This window comes from Ambystoma mexicanum, chromosome 7p (genome assembly GCF_040938575.1).
Source record: "Ambystoma mexicanum isolate Mex_15411 chromosome 7p, UKY_AmexF1_1, whole genome shotgun sequence".
Taxonomy (NCBI): domain Eukaryota; kingdom Metazoa; phylum Chordata; class Amphibia; order Caudata; family Ambystomatidae; genus Ambystoma; species Ambystoma mexicanum.
The window spans coordinates 951,009,561-951,030,235 of NC_090939.1; the positions used below are offsets into that span (position 1 = coordinate 951,009,561).

At 43.7% G+C, this 20,675-nt stretch overlaps 1 protein-coding gene across 4 annotated transcripts in view; it reads left to right on the top strand.

Annotated features, from left to right (window-relative positions):
• Positions 1-16,602, top strand: part of PDK3 (pyruvate dehydrogenase kinase 3) — a 1,369,253-nt gene extending 1,352,651 nt beyond the window's left edge. For all 4 annotated transcript variants that reach the window (XM_069637291.1, XM_069637294.1, XM_069637292.1 and 1 more), the window contains exon 11: positions 12,668-16,602. In XM_069637291.1, the coding sequence (XP_069493392.1) occupies positions 12,668-12,808 (141 nt within the window). In that variant the 3' untranslated portion in view covers positions 12,809-16,602. The remainder of the gene's footprint in view (positions 1-12,667) is intronic.
• The last annotated feature ends 4,073 nt before the right edge of the window (positions 16,603-20,675 follow it).

A 20,675-nucleotide genomic window follows, 5' to 3' on the forward strand; every position in this document is an offset into this window, starting at 1 on the left:
CGCACTATCACCACCGGAGTCGTCCCCTGGTGCTCTGGCGGCTCTGAAAGAGGAGGGGAGGTTGAGTTAGTGGGAGGAAGCAGGAAAAGTGCAAGAGAGCAGTGATGTGCTGTTGGCGGCCTCAGCCCGGTGGGTCCGTTGGCTGGGCCCGGGGTGTTTGCGGCCGGTAGTCGTCATGTACTGTTGTGCAAGGCTATGTACATTTTTGTTTTGTTGTTGCAATGTAGTGAAGTTTGTGCTGTTTGTTGTGCTGTCGATTTTGGTTGTGTTTGGTTTGGAGTTTGAGAGGTGTATGCAGAAAAGGAAATTGTTAGTAGGGTTGGTTAGTTTGCATCTCTATCCTGAATTGATGCGCTCGGCTTGCGTAGTCTCCCCTGATGTGTCTCTGTCCTGATCTGGGTCCGACTGGCATACAGGTTCCTTACTCCTCTAGTCCCCGCCTCTAACATGCTCTCTCATAGCTCCCCTTATTCTCCATTCATACTCTGCCAATAACAACCTCTCAGGTAGTGGGGTGATTGCCAATATCTCGATAATTCCACACCACTGTGGTACCTGGTGGTAATTAAGGGGCAGGCGAAAATGTTGGTGGGATTGTCTAGGTTAGTTGACTCAGGCTCCGTGCGTGCTTCCTGTGTTCCAGTCTATCCGGTGTCACCCGTCCAGGTGCCGTGGGAGTTACTCTCTCGGGTTGGGGATGTCCGTGTCTTTTCGGTTTAGTCATCCTTTTTCCAGTTTCGGTTTCCAGGTTTAGTATGTGGTGTTGTAGAGCCAGGTTTTTAGTGATTTCCTGAATTTTAGATGATCTTCAATGTTTCTTATTTCTTTTGGGATGTTGTTCCAGGTTTTTGCGGCTAAGTGGTAGAAGGAGGTGCCTCTACGTTTTTTATTAAGGTATGGTTTGAGTTCCAGGCGGATTTCGCTGCTTGATCGGAGGGGTCTCGTTGGTTTGTAGACTGTTATTTTCGTTTGTAGGAATTCTGCTCCTTGTCTGCTGATTGCCCTGTGCCTTATGCACATTGTTTTGAAGGTGATGCAATGTTTTACTGGGAGCCAGTGTAGTGTTTTTAGGGCTGGAGTGATGTGGTGTCTTCTGGATAGTTTGAGGAGTAGTCTTGCTGATGCATTTTGGATCTGTTGCAGTTTCTTCAGGAGGTATTCTGCTATTCCGAGGTAGAGGCTGTTTGCATAGTCAATTTTTGACATGATTAGGGCGACGATAGTGAGTGTTTGTTGCGTGAAGGAGAGGAAAGGTAGAATTCTTCTTGCCGTGTGGAGGATGAAAAAGCATTTCTTCACTGTTGCATTTATTTGTGGTTCCAGGGTTAGGTTGTTGTCCATTAGGACTCCCAGATTTTTTACTACCTTTGATGGTGTTGGTGCGTTTCCCATTTCCGTAGGCCATGGGATGGTGGTTTCGTTCTCTTGGTCTTTGGATATGATCATGATTTCTGTCTTTCCTGGGTTGATTTTCAGGTTGTCGTCATCCATCCAGTTGAAGACTTCTTTTAGACAGTCGGTTAGGGTTGAATGGTCGCCATGGGTGTCTTTGATTTTGTAGATGATCTGAGTGTCATCTGCGTAGTTGTAACATGTAATGTTGTATTTTTTGAAGATTCTGATGACCGGAGTCTGATAGATGTTGAAATATAGTGGAGATAGTGAGGATCCTTGTGGTACTCCACAGTCGTTAACTCGTGGACTGGATTTGAATGGTTTTATCCATACAGATTCTGTTCTGTCTGCTAGGAATGATTTGGTCCAGCGTAGGGCTGTGTCTGTTATGCCTATGTCTTCTAGTCTTTTGGTCAGGGTGCCGTGGCTAACTGTGTCAAAGGCTGCGGAGAGGTCGAGCAGAATAAGGGCTTTGGTAGTGTTTGAGTCTGCGTTAGTTTTGAGGTCATCCCAGATGGATAGTAGTGCTGTTTCCGTTCCTCTCGCTGGTCTGTAACTGATTTGAGTTTGGTCCAGCAGGTGGTGTTTTTCAATGTGTTCTTGGGTTAGTTTATATACGTAGGTTTCTAGAAGTTTTGCTGGGTAGGGGATGTTCGAGATCGGCCTGTAGTTGGAAAGGTCATCTACGTTACCACTTGTGTTTTTCAAGAGTGGCTTGATGTATGCTGATTTGAAGATCTTCGGTACAGTTCCTGGTGATAGTGATATATTTAGAAGGTTTCTGTAGTGTTCTGCTGGCGATCCTTGCAAGAGAATTGATTTGTAGATGTCTGGGGGACATGGGTCCATGGGTGATCCCGCTTTCTTGCTTCGTTTTACCAGCATTGCAAATGCCTCTGCTGATATTTCAGGAAAGCTCTGGAGTTTGTGTTGTGGTTCCGTGTAAGGTTCGTTGGGATGTATGTTGTGGTTGGTTGGTTGCTTTTGTATGGTTTGATGGATGTCGTTGATTTTATTTTTTAAGTGATCTGCCAGGTCGTTGCATAGTTTTTCTGAGGGGGTTGGGGCGTTATCGCAGTCTGGTGGGTTTCTGATTGCTTGAATGATGCTAAACATTTCTTTTTGTGTGTTGGTGGCATTGTTGATTCTGTCATCGTAATGTCTTCTCGTTGCCTTTTGAATTTCCTTCTTGTACGCACAGATTTGTTTCTGGTACAGTGTTTTTTTTCCCTGGGTTGTATTCTTTCCTCCATTCCAATTCCATCTTTTTGTTTTCCTTTTTCATGTCGTTTAATAGTGGGGTGCACCATTTTGCCATTGCTCTTTTTTTTTGATGGGGTGAACGGTTTTTCTGGGACGACCTTGTCTATTGTAGCTGCGATCCATTTGTGCAGTATCTCTGCTTTCCCATCTAGGTCAGCTAGCTCCAGTTCTGTAGTTGATGGTTTTGTTAATTCCAGTTGTTCGAATAGGTTGCTTTCTTTGACGTGTTTCCAGTTTGTTTTGGTGGTGGTTGTGAGTTTCGGATGTTGGATGTAGGCTTGGGTAGGCAGAATGATCACAAATGGGATGATGAGATGGTCGCTCCATAGTATTTGTATCGGAGGTGCCGTGGTGATGAGTGTTTCTTTTTGGCGAAAATTGCGTCTAGGGTGTGTCCTGCCAAATGCGTTGCTCCTTTGACTAGTTGTCGTAGTTTCATGGTGCTGAGTTGTTCAATTAGTGAGTTTTGGAAGTTGGCGTGGCTGTCTTCAAACCAGATGTTGAAGTCCCCCAGGATGATTAGGTGTTCGTGGTTGATGGCTAAGTTGGTGATGGCTTTTATGAAGTTGGGTAAATATGCTTCAGAACTGGGGCCTAGCATATTTGAATCCTAATGATAGATGGAGGAAAACAAGTTACCTGGACAGATGGAAAATTAGGGTACAGATTAGACTACATGTTTGTTAGTAGTGGTATCCGCAAATAAGTGGACCATTTTGAACATATCTTCACCCCCTTAAGTGATCATACTGTGCTCAAATGCAAATGGCAAACCAATAAAAAAGCCCCACCAAATAGGTGATATGAATATCCAGAGGACAGCAGGAGCAAATAGAAAACAATGACCAAAAAAAAAATCTGGACAAATGTTATCACATGTTAGCCATTGATCAAGAGGAGATTGCTTTTTTTGATAATTCCAAGCAAATCGCTTACAACCTCTAGTCCATTTGAGGCAGAGTGAGTGTTACCCAACATGTGGGAAAGAAACACAATAACACGTATGATAGCATGATAAATAAGGGGAAAAAAAGAGTAAAGGAAGAAATAAGTAACGTAAGAAAGGATATGGGGATGGAGGGGGATGTAAAGTGCGAAAAGATATGTGCGCAGCTGCCACATGGTCGTCATGTTCATACGGATGAAGTTTAAAATTGGCTGGTCACCTTGATAGTGGTTTTGCACCAAATGAGAAGCGGGTCTCGTTTCTGACGGATCTGTTGAGCAAGTTAACGGGGTGGTGTGTGGGCAGGGTGTTGGTTGGGGGGATTTCAATTGTGTTATGGATACCTCCATGGATAAAACACTTCCGCCCACTCCTATGGATGGTAGGAACAGGCAAGCACTGGTGCACTTTCTTGGGGAGATGCACCTCAATGAAACATGGTGATTTTTTCACCCCCCAGGCCAGGACATACATGCACTAATCAGCTGCGCATAGAGGTTTCTCAAGAATCGACACCATCTTAGTGCTGGATGCCTTTATACCGCAGGTGACAGATCTGGATATTGTGATGAGATGCCTATCGATCGGACCATGCTCTTGTCATCCTCTGGGCGGAACCCTTCACACCCCCCTCTGGGGCCAATAGACCGTAGAGGCTGACTGACCTGCTGCTTAGGGACATCTCCCTGAGATTACAAATGGAAACAGTTATGAGAAACTGTTTATGGGAAAATGACAATGGCGAGGTGGACTGGTGCATGGTTTGGGATGCTGGCAAGGCAGTTATAAGAGGGGGATTTATTGCTCAGACAGCAGCCTTTCTGAGGGAAAAAGAGCTTATAAGTGTGGGGCTGGAACAGGAAGTGCAGGAAGCAGAGGTTCTTCATAAGGCCTGGGGCTCCCAGAAAGCCTGGCAGGCTTTGATTAAAGCTAGAGCTAGGTTGGAGGCACACCTGGCAAATAGGTCAGCACAGCTCCTAATTCAAATCAAAAAACCATATTTTCCTCGGGGGGGTAAAGCCAACCGCTGCCTTGCAGCACAGTTAAGAAAGCAAAGAACCAAAAATGATATCACCCAATTGAGAAACCACACAGGGAATTTAATAAAGGCAGAGAAAATGGAAATGATGTAGACAATTTATGCCCAGGCAAAATTAGTCTCTAAATGGCAAAGTTCAGCAAGCCTTCCTGGTGAAAATATAACTACTGAAAATAACAGCGGAGGATAGACTGCTTTTGCAAGCCCCATGGGGGTGGGCAGCGCTGTTGGGACCCTCCCTAGGAATAAGGCTCTGGGGCCTGATGGGTTCGGGAGTGCTATCTCCTTGCGGAATGGAGATACCAAGCTCCACACAAAGGTACTGGCTTAGCGATTAATAGGGGTGCTAGCAAAGATTAAACATCCTAATCAGGCATGGTTTATAATGGGGAGGCATTCCCAGGACAATATATGTAGGGCAATGACGATAAAGCACAGAAAATGTCCACAGTAGCCCTTGATGCAACTAGAGCGTTCGATAGCTTGGATTGGAATTTTCTGAAGCTGATGCCAGAGAGGTTCGGATGTGGGCCAACTTTCACAAACATCGTTCTTGCCGATTACCATATTCCCTACATTTAAAACCTTACAGACTCCAAGAAGCCCGTAAACAGATAGTGATCGAGGAAGTCAATAAAATGTTGAAAGCCAATATTATTGAACCATCCTCCAGTCCATGGTCTTCTCCTATCGGGTTGATCACTAAACCTGACCATTCGTGGAGATTCTGCATAGACTTCCGTCAAGTTAATGCCATCTCCTGCTTCGATACCTATCCCGTGCCACGCATCGATGACCTAATTGATCAACTCGGAGCAGCCACCTTTTTATCTACCCTAGATTTATCTAAAGGATACTGTCAAGTTCCCGTAAATGGGCCAGATCAGGACAAGACCAGGTTTTCAACGCCTCTAGCGCTATTCCAATTTAAAGTATTTCTCTTAGGTCTATATGGCACGCCAGCCACTTTCCAACGCCTCATGGATCAAATACTACAACCCTATTCCGATTTCTGTGCAGTTTATATTGACGATATTGTCATTTAAATTAAGACTTGGGAGGGACCATCTCTTCCATCTTTATACCATCATGAAAGTCCTGAGAAACTTGGCCTAACTGCACTTAGCTGGATTAGCAGATTGGCCCAATCAGCCCTAAAATACCTTAGCTTCTTCGTAGGAAATGGAAATATACAGCCCCAACATGAGAAGGTAAAAGCCGTCTTAGATACACCAACTCCAAGACCAAAAGAGATCTTGGAGCTTTTCTCGGGCTACTAGGATATTACTGTAGGTTTGTCCCCAACTTTTCAGACAAAACAGCCCGGCTGACAGATAAACCCCAGAAACTTAATTGGAATGACGAGGATGAGATCTGTTATAACACCTTATTTATTTATTTAGTTGCATTTTTAAAGCGCTCACACAGCCCAGGGGCATTGAGGCACAGTTACAGAATTATGTCTTAGTTGCGTATTTATAACGCGCTTAATACCCAGATGTTTCTAAGCACGGACCCAGGAATCGAACCTGTGTTGCTTCGTGTTGTCTTGTTTCCAAGGCAAGCACGTTGCTGCTGAGCTATCCTCCTGGGACAAGACTCTGAAACAGACTCTGTGCCAGAACCCAATCCTAAAGGCAGTCGACTTCTCTACAGAGTTTGTTTTACAGACGGATGCTTCTCTTACAGGGTTAGGAGCCGTCCTATCCCAGGTTTTCAATGGATTGGAACACCCCATATTATTCACCAGTCACAAACAGTTCCATGTGAAAATAATTACTCTGTGTTGGAACTAGAGGCCCTGGCCAGCAAGTGGGCCATTATCCATTTTAGGTACTACCTGTTAGGACGCAAATTCACACTTGTTAAGAACACTGACCCCTAGTTTGGATTAGCCAATGCAAAGCTTCCAACCCTCCGGTCATGCAATGGTTTCTAGACCTACAACCCTATTGTTTCACTGTGGAACACCGAAAAGGAAAAGACCAGGGAAATGTAGCCACGTATTTTTCACAGGGGAACCAGGAGCGAAAATCTACATTGCATGGAGGAAGGGGATGTGAGAAACCTGAAGGTGTCTCCCTAACTAGTCCTTGGGGATCTGTCATCCAGGTGGCCAGGACACAGCCATCGCTATTGGATCCAGATCCTGGGGGTAGACCAGTGAGGAAGGATAACCTGGAGCGGGGGGGCTCCCCGGGGAGTGGAACACCGATGGGGGAGATGCAAGATCCCCCTTCTTCCAACACCTTTTCCACATTCTACCACATATGATATTCCGAAACACTGCCCCTACCCCTTTCTTCACACAAACACTTTCGCACACCACGAAAAACAACAGACTAACAGCGAAACTGACAAGTCCCAATACAAGGGTCAGGCAATTGACCAGAACCACACACACCTGACAGCCCTTTCCCTTCCCCATAGGGATAAAAGGTGGCGCACGAGAGCACAGTACGAGCAAGGCTGACCGCATGACAACTTAGCTATTCAAGTACAGCAGTCCAAGAGGAAGAGAAAGGTGCAGAGAACCGAAAGGGTGACGAGGAGAGAAACGACCTTGCCCTTTCCAACCGAAGCCTGCAAAACCTCAGTGGAAGGAATCGTAAGACGATGAACAATAGCATGCGTGTGTTGCAGCAGATAATCAGGCCCTCCTCTGCTGATAACCAAGCCAGGAAGAGACGCTCGCCAACGTTGTACCGGCCTTGACTCCAGAGACGAGCGAGGCCAAGCAGTTCATCACAGCCGGTGAGTCGAAGGGAGAAACCATAAGAAACTGCACTGTGTTTGAACGAAAGCAGCAAGCAGGTAATTGAAGAAAAGTACAAAGACCTGTTGGTGCGAGAGGGGAAAACCAGCTGCAGAGGAGTCCGGCACCACGTGGGTGCTCACTCGAGAAACTCTGGCCGATTTCCGTATTGTTGAAACTACCTTTACCAGAAGGCCTTGGGAAAAGGGTGAGAAAAGGGTTCAAAGTGGTCATACAGTCCCGGCCAAAAGTGAGTTCACAAAGGTGACCCGACAGAGGGACGTCCACAGTGAACTGTTTAAAAAGGCATTAAGATTCGTAAATGCAAGGAAAGCCATAGTGAACCCGACGGAGGGAAGCTGACGTTCAAGAGGGGTCTGAGCCTGGAAGAGGAGATCCAGGGGTGAAAAGCCATCACCCAACATCCTTTTAAAAAAGGAACTTTGATTTGTTATTTTTGCATACATCATGTCTCCGAAGATAAGAAACATTTTAGAGACTTTACCATTGATGGTCCTGATAGCTCAGAACCGATCTGCTGGGAAAGCTTGAGAGTGTGCTCTGCTCAGGAGTCCCACCTTGTCCCATGCTCAAAACGTGGGGAAGGGAGACCCTTGGTTACCCCATCCTGACTCATCATTTGTGAACATTTCGTTTATTTCTTGTGAATCCTATCCCACACTCTTTTGTATTTAGTAGTAAGAACTGGCAATAGGTTTCTTTAGTATAGGCCCTTTTATTTGACAAGACACCACTAGAAATGCCTTATTTTTCATTTGATGATTGTAGCTTGCTCCCATTTTAGCGTTAGATTTAGATTAGGCTTTCTGCAAACTCACTTTAATAAACACCCTTGCACTGTGATCACTTGTGTCTGTCTTTACTGTTGCCACCATGAGTTCCTTACATTTCACGAACATGTATCAGCTAGAGAACAGAACTATTTTAATCCTGCTTGTTTAAGGAATGTTTTGGTCGTTTCAAAAGTGATGTTATGGCACCGACGAGAGGGAAAACATTTAATAGAAATGTGACGGTACAAGGGAGATACTCTGTTGCTACACCATTGATTTATCTGGTTGGGTATAGTTTGGGAGGAATAGGGTTGTTGACATAATGGAAATGTGTGCGAACTAAGACTACTACCACTCTTACATGATCACTGATTGCATGTCATAATGTTGTCTTGTAACACTGAAAATAAATAAAGCTTATTAAAATAAACGAGGGTAAGATGTGGCGACGCAGTCTTAATCTTCCCAAAGGGGTACGTCCCCATTGCTATTTTTTCGTTATAAATTGGGTCGTCATTCTCTGCAATCTCTAGTTGCCTGGAAAGCAGTGTTGCTTAGTGAAATGATTGTCGATCCCGCTCCATATTTTCTTTTGGTTACGTGTAACAAAATAATGGTAGAACAGTTCTTTGTGTTCTCTGTGATTGGGTAATGGGATGTGGAAAAATATTTGTTAAATTTAACATAAATGCCGATTAATCTGGTCAAAAATCCTATTGCAGTAAAAAAAAATATGGATTTCTACTGGGTAAACTCTAGAGATCAGATTTGGAACTTTAAACTGTTAATCTACCCTTCTCTTGATGAAAAGGTTCTCGATTAAATACCGAAATACTTTTTGAAATTTCCCAACTTAAGGTTATTTTTTTTCATTTGTTCCCAACGCATGACGTTTTGGGCATCCAATTGAATATTCATAGGAATCTGCGACTATTCTATGGAGACATTGGAATACCTAGTTATTGAATGCCCTGCTGCCTTGCACAGTAGATGTTTTTAGTTGGCAAAATGTACAAATAATACTTTTTCTCTACATTCGTTACGTTTTTGGAATTGTATTTTAAAAGCTACCCTTACTTCTTTAACTATATCGCAGCAATTAATTGTGTGTTTAGTGTGTTGTGGCTTCTAAGTGTTTGTATTATATTATTATTGTATTTGTACTGTGATGACTGTCTTGTGAAAGTTTTGTCTTTATGAAACATCTCACAATTAATAAATAAATAAATAGTGCTTGTATCCCCTGGTTAAATTTGTGTGATTGCTGTATGCACGGAGACGCCCTACGGTTTCATGCTTATTTGAGGCGTGACACGCACATATAATGTCCCTGTTTGTTTTCCTCCAAATGTGTCGATACGTCTTATTTTGCCACAATACAAGACCTGTTTTTCCAGAAAGAAATACTTGACAAGTGACAAAGCTGCAAAGTGGCCACCCTTGAGTCCAGTCTTTGCTGTTCAGGCAAAACCCCTTTGCATTATGGGTATTGTAGCATAGTTGCACCTACTTCCAGTATGTAAACCACCAGTAGCAAAAAAAGCCAAATCTGGTTCAAGGTGTTGCATGACACGGGTCCAGTAAACAGTCATCGACTATTTGAAAAGCTGTTGTTTTTTGTCTGATAATAACGTGATGCTCCTATGTTATTTTATGCGAATTCAGCACTGTTAATTGTTCTATGAGGTTGTTCTGTTCTTCCTGATTTTGAAGACTGCATCATCCCTTTCTCTTGTGCATAAGAGATGTGTTGTGTATGTGTACCCTTTTCATGTTTTTTTTTACACTAGTTGTCAAAGTTAATCACTTTTCAAAGGAAATAATATTTCTCTCCTCTGAGCGGTAAGATAGTTCAGCTGGTTGAGCGCTCACTGCTGAGATCTGGGTGTGATCTGCAGGTTCAAATCCTGGCTGGGCCAACTCTTCGTTTCATCCTTCAGAGGTTGATAAATGAGTGCCAACTTCAGTTTGTTGTATACAATTGTTATCTACAGAGCTTTAGTGACTGTGATTGGAAAATAAAGCTTAGGGACATGCCAACGCCAGCGGCACCTTAGGATTTTATAATAATTTGTTTTTCTGACTCTTCTGCAGCCTCTTCCTCTGGTAGAATGCAGATGGCCAACCTTGAGCCAGTTCTTTCAGTCAGTATTGCTTTCCATTCTGGTTCTTGTACTTCGTTGTCCCTCATTAGTAATTTGCAGCTGTCATCGGTTAATACATATACTGTAGAGTTCTGTATGCACCCAAAGGTCATACGTCTCGGGAGGATAGCTCAGCGGCAACGTGCTCGCCTTGGAAGCAAGACGACACAGAGCAAACACAGGTTCAATCCCCGGGTCTGCGCTTAGAAATCTCTGTGTATTAAGCACGTTATAAATAACCTGTCATATCATATCATACCTTTGATTGTATCTTGGACATGCGAGAAGTGGATACAGTGAATTTGATTGGCTTGAATAATAGTGATACACATGTGTGCAGGTGGTCTGATTTGGAGCTGTATTGGGCTACTTTATTAATGCTAAAATTGGTCTCTTTGCATATGTTTATTGCACCAAATTTGTGTTTAAAAAAAAAGCATACGCGATACCAACGTTTTTGGCTCCAGTTCAGGCCTTAGAAAGGTTTTGCTGAGCACTTGGGGTATTGCTGTGCCTGTTCAACCTCCTCCTGGGGCGTACCTTGTTTGCTGTAGTGGAGTACTTCAGGGGAAAAGTGGTCTATTTGGCAGAGGCAGCAGCGTGGTTCTGGCTTGTCCACGTCCTCTACCTTGCCCGGGTGTCTGTGTTTATCACCAGTTCTCTCTCTCACCCCATCTCTTCTCGGGCCCAGCTCTGCCAGTTGCACGCCTGCACTGCCTCCCCGGAAACCCAAGCACCTGGCGACTGTTTTCTGCATCCCTACAGTCCCCCCACCAGCACTTATGTCTGCACTCACCCTGCACTTGCCACCAGCTGGCTGCTCTTTATTTATGTTATTTATTATCTCATGTACTGCACTTTCCCCTCGCTCTTGCCTTGCACTTGCACGATCTGAATGACACCTGGCCTAGTAGGATCGTTGTCTGTCTTCCCTCTGTTCCCCCTCCTTTGCCTCGTCGCGCCTTGAAACACTTGTGTATAGGCGCGTTATAAATGCCATATCATATATTCAGAGTCCCTTTTGTTCCTCCCTTTAAAGAGCTGAAGCATTTGATTGCTCTTGCACTTCATGGGAAATTGGAGACCGTATGGCATCAGAAACCATACCAGTATATTCACTGAGTTGTCTTGTGTAGTATGCCCGGGAAAAGGGAGGATAACAAATATCCCTGTTAAGGGATGGTCTGCCACCAAGGAAGGTGGGGGGGTCACCCCCAGTGGGATCCATCCTGTCCGCTCGTGTGGTGTTAGGCTTAGCAAGCTCACCTCCTTAGTCCCAAGGGGGGGGGGGGCAGAGGCGGGCCTTGAGGAGAAGGAACAAATTGCCTGGATCCTTCACACTATGGAGCGAGAATTATTAAACATGGTTGTTAACATTCACAGCAATCAGTGTACTTGAGAGGACTTGTTTTTTCTTCAACTGGCCAATGTTATCTTTCTTCTGCACAAGACAGGCTTGTTTTGGTCTAATTTGGCATCAATGAGGTGTAGTTTGGGACCCTAGGCACAGCACATCTTGGCTCATGTCTGCGTATACACGGGCCACTTGCAGTGACTTAACAAAATGGAAGATGAATTTAAGGTTTCAAATCAATCATAAATGCTGGCATTGATCTGTGCTACTATGCAAACCACATTTTCTAGCCTACTGCACCATTACAGAAGAAGACAACCATATTCAAATGAAACAGGGTCCCACACGGGCACTTCCCCAATGTTTGTATTAACGTATATGATGAATTTACGCCTTGCCATTGAACCAGGGTCAATTCATTCCATTTGCATAGCTTGGTGTTTCGTTGTGCCTGATTAGGGTTTCAGCGCAAAGCTCACATCGAGAAAAAGAAAAGTGGAGAAGATGGTTTCTGCCCATCAGTGTAGAAGTGTAATTACAAACCCCTGTTCTGTGAAAAAAATACATTCAAGCATAGCATAGTATGTGATTATTATACTGATAACTAAGGTAAGGCACATGGACGATAAGAGAAATGCACACTCAATCTCTCTAAGAAATTGAATATTTAAGAACAAATATTTGGATGTCATTGGTGTGGCCTTTCATCATCAGTATGTTTTAGAAACCTGATGCTTTCAACGCCATCTTCGTATGCCGCATTATCCCCTTATATTTTAATCGTACATTTGTGTTTTCTTTGTACCAGAAAAGGTTGACATTAATCTTGTGGAGAGACCATTTATGTTCAAGAATAAGCCCCAAAGTTAAGAATGGCTTCTCATCGAAAAGCAGGATCTACATAACTTAACTTAGTGCTTCTTCTCCTAAGTTAGAGAACCAACATTTCTGAGGCGATTATTTTTTTTTGTCTGCAGGCTCTTTCCAGTGAATCTTTTGAAAGGCTTCCAGTTTTCAACAAGTCTGCTTGGCGACATTATAAGACGACAGCTGAAGCTGATGACTGGAGCAATCCCAGCAGCGAGCCCCGAGATGCTTCCAAATACAAGGCCAAATAAAGAAATGAGTGTCTTCACCCTCAATCAGCAGGACATCTCCATCCAGCGTTCTGTTCTGCTCAGAATCGCACAAGAAAAATATACTTTGTTTAGCTGAGGCTTCCTTGTAAAGATACAAGCCTTGAAATGGGTGAAAACGTGTTTTTTTTCCTGAGCTACTGATGGCACTTAGACTTTTGGACTTGGTTAAAGTATGATCAAATACTCTGAAAAGAGATTTGCACTATAATTACATTTATGTATCTAATAGTATGGAAGGCTTCCTTGATTGCACAATCGACCTTTCGGATATAACCTATGGGAAACGTTCATTGCCCTATCAAGGAAGCGAAAGGAAGTCAGGGAGGGGTGCAATCTAGCTGGGGAATTGCGGGAAGAGGTAGAAAGTGGAGTGGGTAGGGTGGAGTGAAGCAAGGGGGAGCGGGGGTTGGTGGGGAAGCGACAGGGTTCCAAGTCTGGGAGGAGGGAAAAGTGAAGGTAGGGTGGGGACAGGAAAAAAGAGTGATCCTTTTCGGAATTCATAGCACCAGGATCTGCGCCAGTGGGTATTTCGAAAAGGAGGCCATGTTTTTTAAGAAACACTTTTATCTCTCAAATCATAATCAACAAGTGATGTAACACCAAATCAGTTCAGCCTTGTATGGTTGTTTAATCTGTTGTAATGATTCATTCGATCATTGCTGGACACACATTTCATTCAGGGGCATGATGTGCATAGTACATCTAAGTCATATTCATACTTCTTTTAGAACCTTCAAGATCACTTTTTAAACTCTGCTGCAAGTAGGGAGTTTGGTGGAGTGACAAAAACGTGTTTCCCAATAGATTTGATCAAATGTGGTTTGATGGCTTTGCGTCTTTTAATAAATAATAAGGCACCTTAGACCGCCACATAATTTGTAGAAATTGTCCATACATTTGGGAACCGTTTTTCAATAAGAGGGACACATGTTTTAATTTTATTTTTCAAAAGAATTGTATTGTTGTTTATTCCATTTACAGATTGAATCCCCAAAAACTCAGAAAAACAAAGTTGAACAAAAAACAGTATAAAAACATTGCTCATTAGGAGAACCTGTAGGTGTATTCTAAATACTGAAGTGCACCATGTGTACAACTAAAATGCAATAATTGTCGAATGTTTTTTTAATTTAAATCGTATCTAGAAATTGTATATGTTAAAATGTGCTATGAAGTAGGGTAGGAAAGTTCGATTGCCCTGTACTATTTATGTGGTTACACTGCTATCAAGCGAGTTAACTTGTATATGTAGAATTGCAATGATTTTTGCATTGGTGGTTTTTTAATGTTTATGGCAATCTATCAAAACTACTTAGTAACTCCGCATGTCTAAAGGGCCTCTTCATGTTCTAAAAGCAACAATGTGGTGTATAAAGGGATGTAAAAAACTGTAAATCTTTAATGCAAGATCGACCGAGATTTTGTAGGGTATGCAGTGTATGAAGTGTTGAGTCTCCAAATGAATCATGTCAACTTGAACCAAAACTGTCAAATTGTATCATGTCATTGTCTTGCTGCGTTTTAAGTAGCAATACTACCCGGAACTCCAAAAAATAGAAATGGCCTTTTGACTGTCCCTTTATCATTTCTTTGATATTGAATCATGAAATATTTTCTCCAAAATCAATTGTTTTTAAAAAACTTATATTTGGGGCGGACGAAATGGTGGACATTAGTCTTCCACACACTTCAGTGAGGCTTTTGAGTGTTTTTAAATTTCAGAAGTTTTAGTCTGATGGAAGGACAGTTTTCAAACGCACAAAACGTAATGCGTTTGAACACGATTTTAAGAACGTCAGATGTGCATGTTACTTCAGAAATGCTACAGAATGGCAGGCAGGCGAGGGATGGTGCTTTTGTGTTACCTTACCATTTCTATTTTTTTTGTTCACGTGTGGTATAACTGCTACTTCACTGTGGTAACTGATACTTACAGAACATGACTTTTGTAAATCCTGTTCTTCATTACAATATCCACTTCAGCAGAGATGATTCTGGAGTTCAATATGTAAGAGTTCAAGTAAGTACTTGGGTAAGACTGCCAGCTGCACTTTTTGATTTCACCTTCAGAAATAATGTTCATCCTTACTTTGTTAGCCCACCTCACTCTCGCTTATAGAGTAAGGTCTATAGCTGTCGAAGTGGGCAGACTAAAGTAGTGCAGGTAACTTGCGCTAATCTGTTCATTTGTCATTATTAAGAGTACAGAAAAATATTGATCAGTGTCATAGAAATGTTGCTGGGTCCCTTTGAACTAATTGGTTTAAAAGGTCCATGGAATCTTAAACATATGCAGCACTTAATTTCTCAAGTAGGTGTGTACATGTTTTTTTCATTATATTTCAATCTGTATTCTGTCCACATTAGCGACTTTAATGTCATGTTGTATGTTCTATGGAAATATAGATATGCGACTTCTTGATAAGAAGCCGTAGAAAGCTTTTTGCTGCATCAATGACTCCAGGTGCCATGATCATGCCTTGAGAACTTGATTTTGGGGGAGACTCCTCTGCAATGTTAAGCGTTATTGAGATGGCAGAAAACCCTCTGTCTTTGAACAGGAAGTGGTTAGGACCGGATGTAAGGAAAGCAAATAGAGTACCTGACAATCCTTTCGGTATACTCTAGTTCTGTATTTACTCAGGTTTTCTAAGAATTGGTTGTGGGTGAAAGGTTGGTGTGTGGCAGAATCTCTCTCCTGAAGTGTTAGGGCTTCCTTTTGTATCGAGCATGACAGGGTAGTTTCGCAAACAGTAATTTGTTGCATCCATATGGACCTTTATGGCTACTCTTCTGCCTTTTGATTTTTGTTTTAAACAACCATGCATCCTGATATGAATGTTGGTATGAAACAAAACTCTTGTGTTTTTGGAATAGGATTATGTTTAGCATTTCCTGCTGCAGAACAGTACAGTAACAAACCAAGCTGATTCTCTGGTGGTAAACCACCTTCTCTGCGTACAGTGAACCATACCGTCACTTGGTACAAATAGAAATGAGATGATTTTGCATTTCGGTTGATTCAAAGCTATACCTTTTGGCATGCACGTGACTGAAGGCCCTTCGTAGCATAGAAGCATGCTATTATATCCCGATGGCTCTGTCCAATATTGCACCACAGAATTTGCAGGTGGATCTGGAGCCATGTGCATCATACATGAGTGTTTGTGCCCAAAGTAAACAGTGGGTGTGTAGACACAAGTGCAGCCTTAAATTATTATTAGAACCATAAATCTTTTGCCTTACATCAGCACAGGTTATTTTAAAACCCACAACTTTGGACTTCATTTCTTCCACATGATGTTACAAATCATTTTAAACTATCACTGTTGTTTAGAGCTGTCAATCAACTCAATTTCTTTGTTGTATTAAAATTATTATTTATTGAGCTTGTAAATAATTTTTTGTTTTACTAGAGTAGTTTATAGCTATAACCATTTTCCATATATACTATTTTTGGAGAGCGTATGTTCTTCTGTCTATTGTAGAAGCATAGAAGGTAAGCGAGAAGTGGGTCTTCAGAAGAAGCATATCGACTTGTGACTATGAGACGCTTTATAATTACGATTTGAAAGATGTTCGTGGAATAGAACATGAAGGGTGGTCTCCGAAATGAGAAATTATCTGGTTGCATTTTCGAAATGAAGTTAAAATTATTTGGCACCCATGTGATTTTTGTTTTTTGCTAAAATAATCTCGAATGACTTGTTTGGGAAATCCAATTTGTGTCAAGTGAATTAACTATTTACATAATAAACATAAAGAAAACGTGAGTCGTTTTAATATTCTCTGTGCAGTGTTTGAGAAGTGCTACTCATGGAATTAGCTTTTTGTGATGTTACTATATATTCCAAAAATAGAATTTCCAGATTGTGCCAACAGACCTTTCAGTAGAGAAACCCACACATTCAGTGGTATTTCTTGTGTTAAACTTTCAAAATGTCCCATTTGATCAGTAATTTTCTTAGGCTTTTTTGTTCCAATATGAAACAGATTGGAGTAGTTTCTTACCTGTAGTAACTCAATTTCGAATGGATTGTGTCCCCCAACGTATTCCTTATCTTAGATGTATTCCATCCAGTTTTAGCTGCTTCGGAAATATTTTCTCGGCAGAGGGCGCTGTGCGTCGATGTCATCGAGTCGAAGTCCTTCGAAGGCCGCCGTCGAGGGTGATGTCATTGGGTATACAAGGAGCACGTGCGGTGCCCGTTGGCCTCAGTTCCGTTTTTCCACAGTACTTGTTGCTTCTGAGACTAAGCGCGCCTCGAGTAGTTCTGTGACGCAGTAATTGTGAAGCGATATTCGAGATGTCCTCGTCGTCGACCCCGACTACCCCACGTTCGGGATTCAAAAAGTGTAAATCCTGCGGTTCCAAAATGTCCATTACGGATCCGCACCGAGAGTGTCTGTGGTGCCTCGGTGAAGGCCACGACATGGAGGCCTGTATGAAGTGTCAGGCAATGACGGGGAAGTTCTTGCGAGAGAGGAAGGGAAAACTACAGCTAGGTCGAAAACCTGACCAAAAAGCCTCAAGCGTCGAGTCGATGTCCCATGAGGAGAAATCTCCTCAACGCGAAAGGCAAAAGCATCGGTCTAGGTCCCGAAGTGGTTCACACCACGCTTCGTCTTCAACAAAAAAGTCCAAAAAAAGACGCCACTGATCCCCTTCCACCTCGTCCTCAGACGAATCTCCCAAGACAATGAAATGCCACACAAAGCATTCTTCCTCCGAAGAATGGGAAGCATTTAGAATTAAAATGGAGGTTTTGGAAAAGGCCAAGCCTCGGTCCACACCTTCCTCGGAAGCCGGCCAGGAGCGTTACCATTCCGACACTCGCGCGCCCTCGAGTCAGGGTGATCGAAGGAGAAAAGATCGGGACCCCTCCAGGACCCCCAGCGAAAAAGATCGCTCGAGTCGAGTCGACCGCTGGAGGTCACCGACTCCATCCGGAACCTGATACACCTCGAAAGGCGAGTCTTCGAAGAGCGCCTCAACACCCTTAAAGCCAGCTCCGTCGACTACTATTTCGTCAATGCCACTGTCGACCCCGAAGCCCTCGGCGCCAAATGTTTCAAAGGCTCCAATTCAGCCAGAAACTGTCAAAATAGCAGCAAAAGAAAACGCTGCGAAGACTGTAAAGGCCTCAGTCTCTACTGCAACAGCTCCTCCAGAAAAAATGTATAAACCTCTCCATGAAAAGAATATTTTAAATCCTTAACTTCATTTTTTGAAGAACAATAGAGGTCTGAGGAGGAGGAGGAGGAGGGGAGGTTCCGTTTGGCCTAGAGTATGGCACCCATAATGTCCCAGAATGTCTGATTTCTGAGGAAAGCAGAATGAGGGATCTGGTGGAAACCTTGCATAATGCAAGTGGCATTGACACTTCACCGGAGAAAGATTTTGGCAGGCCAGAACCAGGGGAACCTGCCAGTCCCTCATACAGGCAGCTGATGACAAAGGTGTTCGATTATTTAGGATGGGCTAAACCACCAACTCAGTTCATCCAAGATGATCTGACTGATATATTGAATCATGACCCCACCGAAGATCCGATTTTACCCTTCCATGCAGTCTTACAAAATAGGGTGGCCAAAAATTGGGAGACCCCGGATTCAATTCCTCCTGTGAATAAATCCCTCACTTCAAAATGCCGCCCTTCCAGTAGCGACCCCGGCTATCTGTCCAAGCACCCTACTCCTGAGAGTCTGATGGTCCAGGCAGCTTCAAATAAGCTGGCGTACCCTTCCATCCCTCGTATAGTGACGACAAGCGTGTGAATGGTTGGGCCCGCAAAGTATTTTCACCTGGGAGTATGGCGTTAAAATCGGCCAACTCCACATGTGCCTTGGCAACATTTTCGTACACTCTGTGTGAGTGCATTGCAATGGCAGCAGAGCAAATACCAGAAGGGGAAGAAAGGGAAGGATTCCTAGCCATCGTTAGAGATGGAAAGGAGGCCATGCAGCAATCCCTTCAGTCTGGATTGGACACTGCAGATAGTGTGAGCAGGTGCATGGCCACTAGCACGGTGATGCGAAGATTTGCATGGTTGAGAAAGTCGGGTTTCGCACCAGATGTGCAAAACCGTCTTTTGAACATGTCCTTTGACAGGTCTCACCTTTTTGGCAACAAGGCTGACGAGAGCCTTGAGATGTTGCAGACCTCAAAAGCGGCTGCCAACTCTTAAGGAGCTGCTATTAGACAACCTCAGCCTTTTCGTGCAACAGGACAATCTTGGAGATGATGATCCTATCGTTACTACTCCTCATATGGAAAGGCGAGAGGAATGGCCAGTCAAAGAGGCCAGAGAAAAACCACTCATGGTGGACGAGGAAAACGTACAAAGCCAGCCCCAGCTGCAGCCTCTTTACCATCAGCAGCCACAGCAACCGCCACAAAACCACTTTGTGGACTTGCATCACAAGACACCTGTGGGAGGCAGGCTGTCCCAGGATCTGCAAGAATGGCGAGCCAATGTTTGCGGTCTAGAAATAATAGCCCAAGGTTACTGCCTCCCTTTTCTAACGCAACCTCAAACCAATCCACCAGGGAGACACACTTTGAAGTTTCCAGACCTGCCCCTACAGCAGGAAGTCTTAACTCTGCTGGGCAAAGGTGCTATAGAACCAGTACCTGTAGGGGAGAAGAACAAGGGATGGTACTTCCCATATTTTTTGATTACCAAAAAGGACGGAGGACTGAGACCCATCTTGGACTTAAGAGGCTTGAACATGCTCCTCAGGAAGGACAAGTTCAAGATGGTCTCTCTTTCTCAGATCTTCAGGCCCTTCAACTTCAGGATTGGTTGGTGTCTTTGGACCTCCAGGATGCTTATTTTCATGTGTCAATCCATCTCAAGCACAGAAAAAAACAGAGGTTTGTATTTGGCGACTCGCACTATCAGTTTCGAGTCCTACCATTCGGGTTGGCCTCTGCCCCGAGGGACTTCACCAAGTTGATGGTAGTCGTGGCAGCGCACCTCAGGACAAGGGGGATTCACGTCTACCCCTACCTGGTCGATTGGTTGATCAGGGCGCGTTCTGCCGAACAAGCCCTGGATCAGCTGAAAGTCACCTACCACTTCCTCCACAGACTGGGCTTCTCCCTCAATTTCAAGAAGTCACAAATGACACCTTCCCAACAGCTGCCGTACATAGGGGCTGTATTAGACACATCCTTGGGAAAGAGCTCGCCTCCCAAGTCGAGGGCTCAAGATATTCTTCAGATGGTTTCAAAATTCCAAAATGCCCAAAATCTCCAGGCCTATGACTTCTTAAGGTTGCTTGGCCTCATGGCATCCTGCATTTTCCTAGTGCCAGAAGCAGGCCTGAGGATGAGATCCCTTCAATGGGCTCTAAACACTCAATGGTCCCAGTTCTCAGGACAAATGACGGATCTCCTTCAGATTCCAAACAAGGTTCGGCAGGATCTTCTGTGGTGGACTTGCACAGAGAACATCCTAAAAGGAGAACACTTTTAGCAACCATGGCCGGAGATTATAGTAGTGACAGACGCCTCACTCATGGGTTGGGGAGCTCATGCCAACCATCTGACAATCAGCGGTCGTTGGTCTCCATCGGAGTCCAAACTACACATCAACCTTTTAGAGCTGAGAGCAATCAGACTGGCGCTGAAGGCTTTTCTGCCATCTGTCAAGGCAAAAAATGTCCTGATAATGACGGTCTACACAGTGGCCATGCATTACCTAAACAAAAGAGGTGGTGTATGGTCACTACCTCTGGGCAGAGAGGCAATGCGGCTCTGGTATTGGGCAATTCAAGAAGGAATCTCCTTAGTGGCAGTTCATCTAACCGGGCATAAAAATATGACGGCGGATACTCTGAG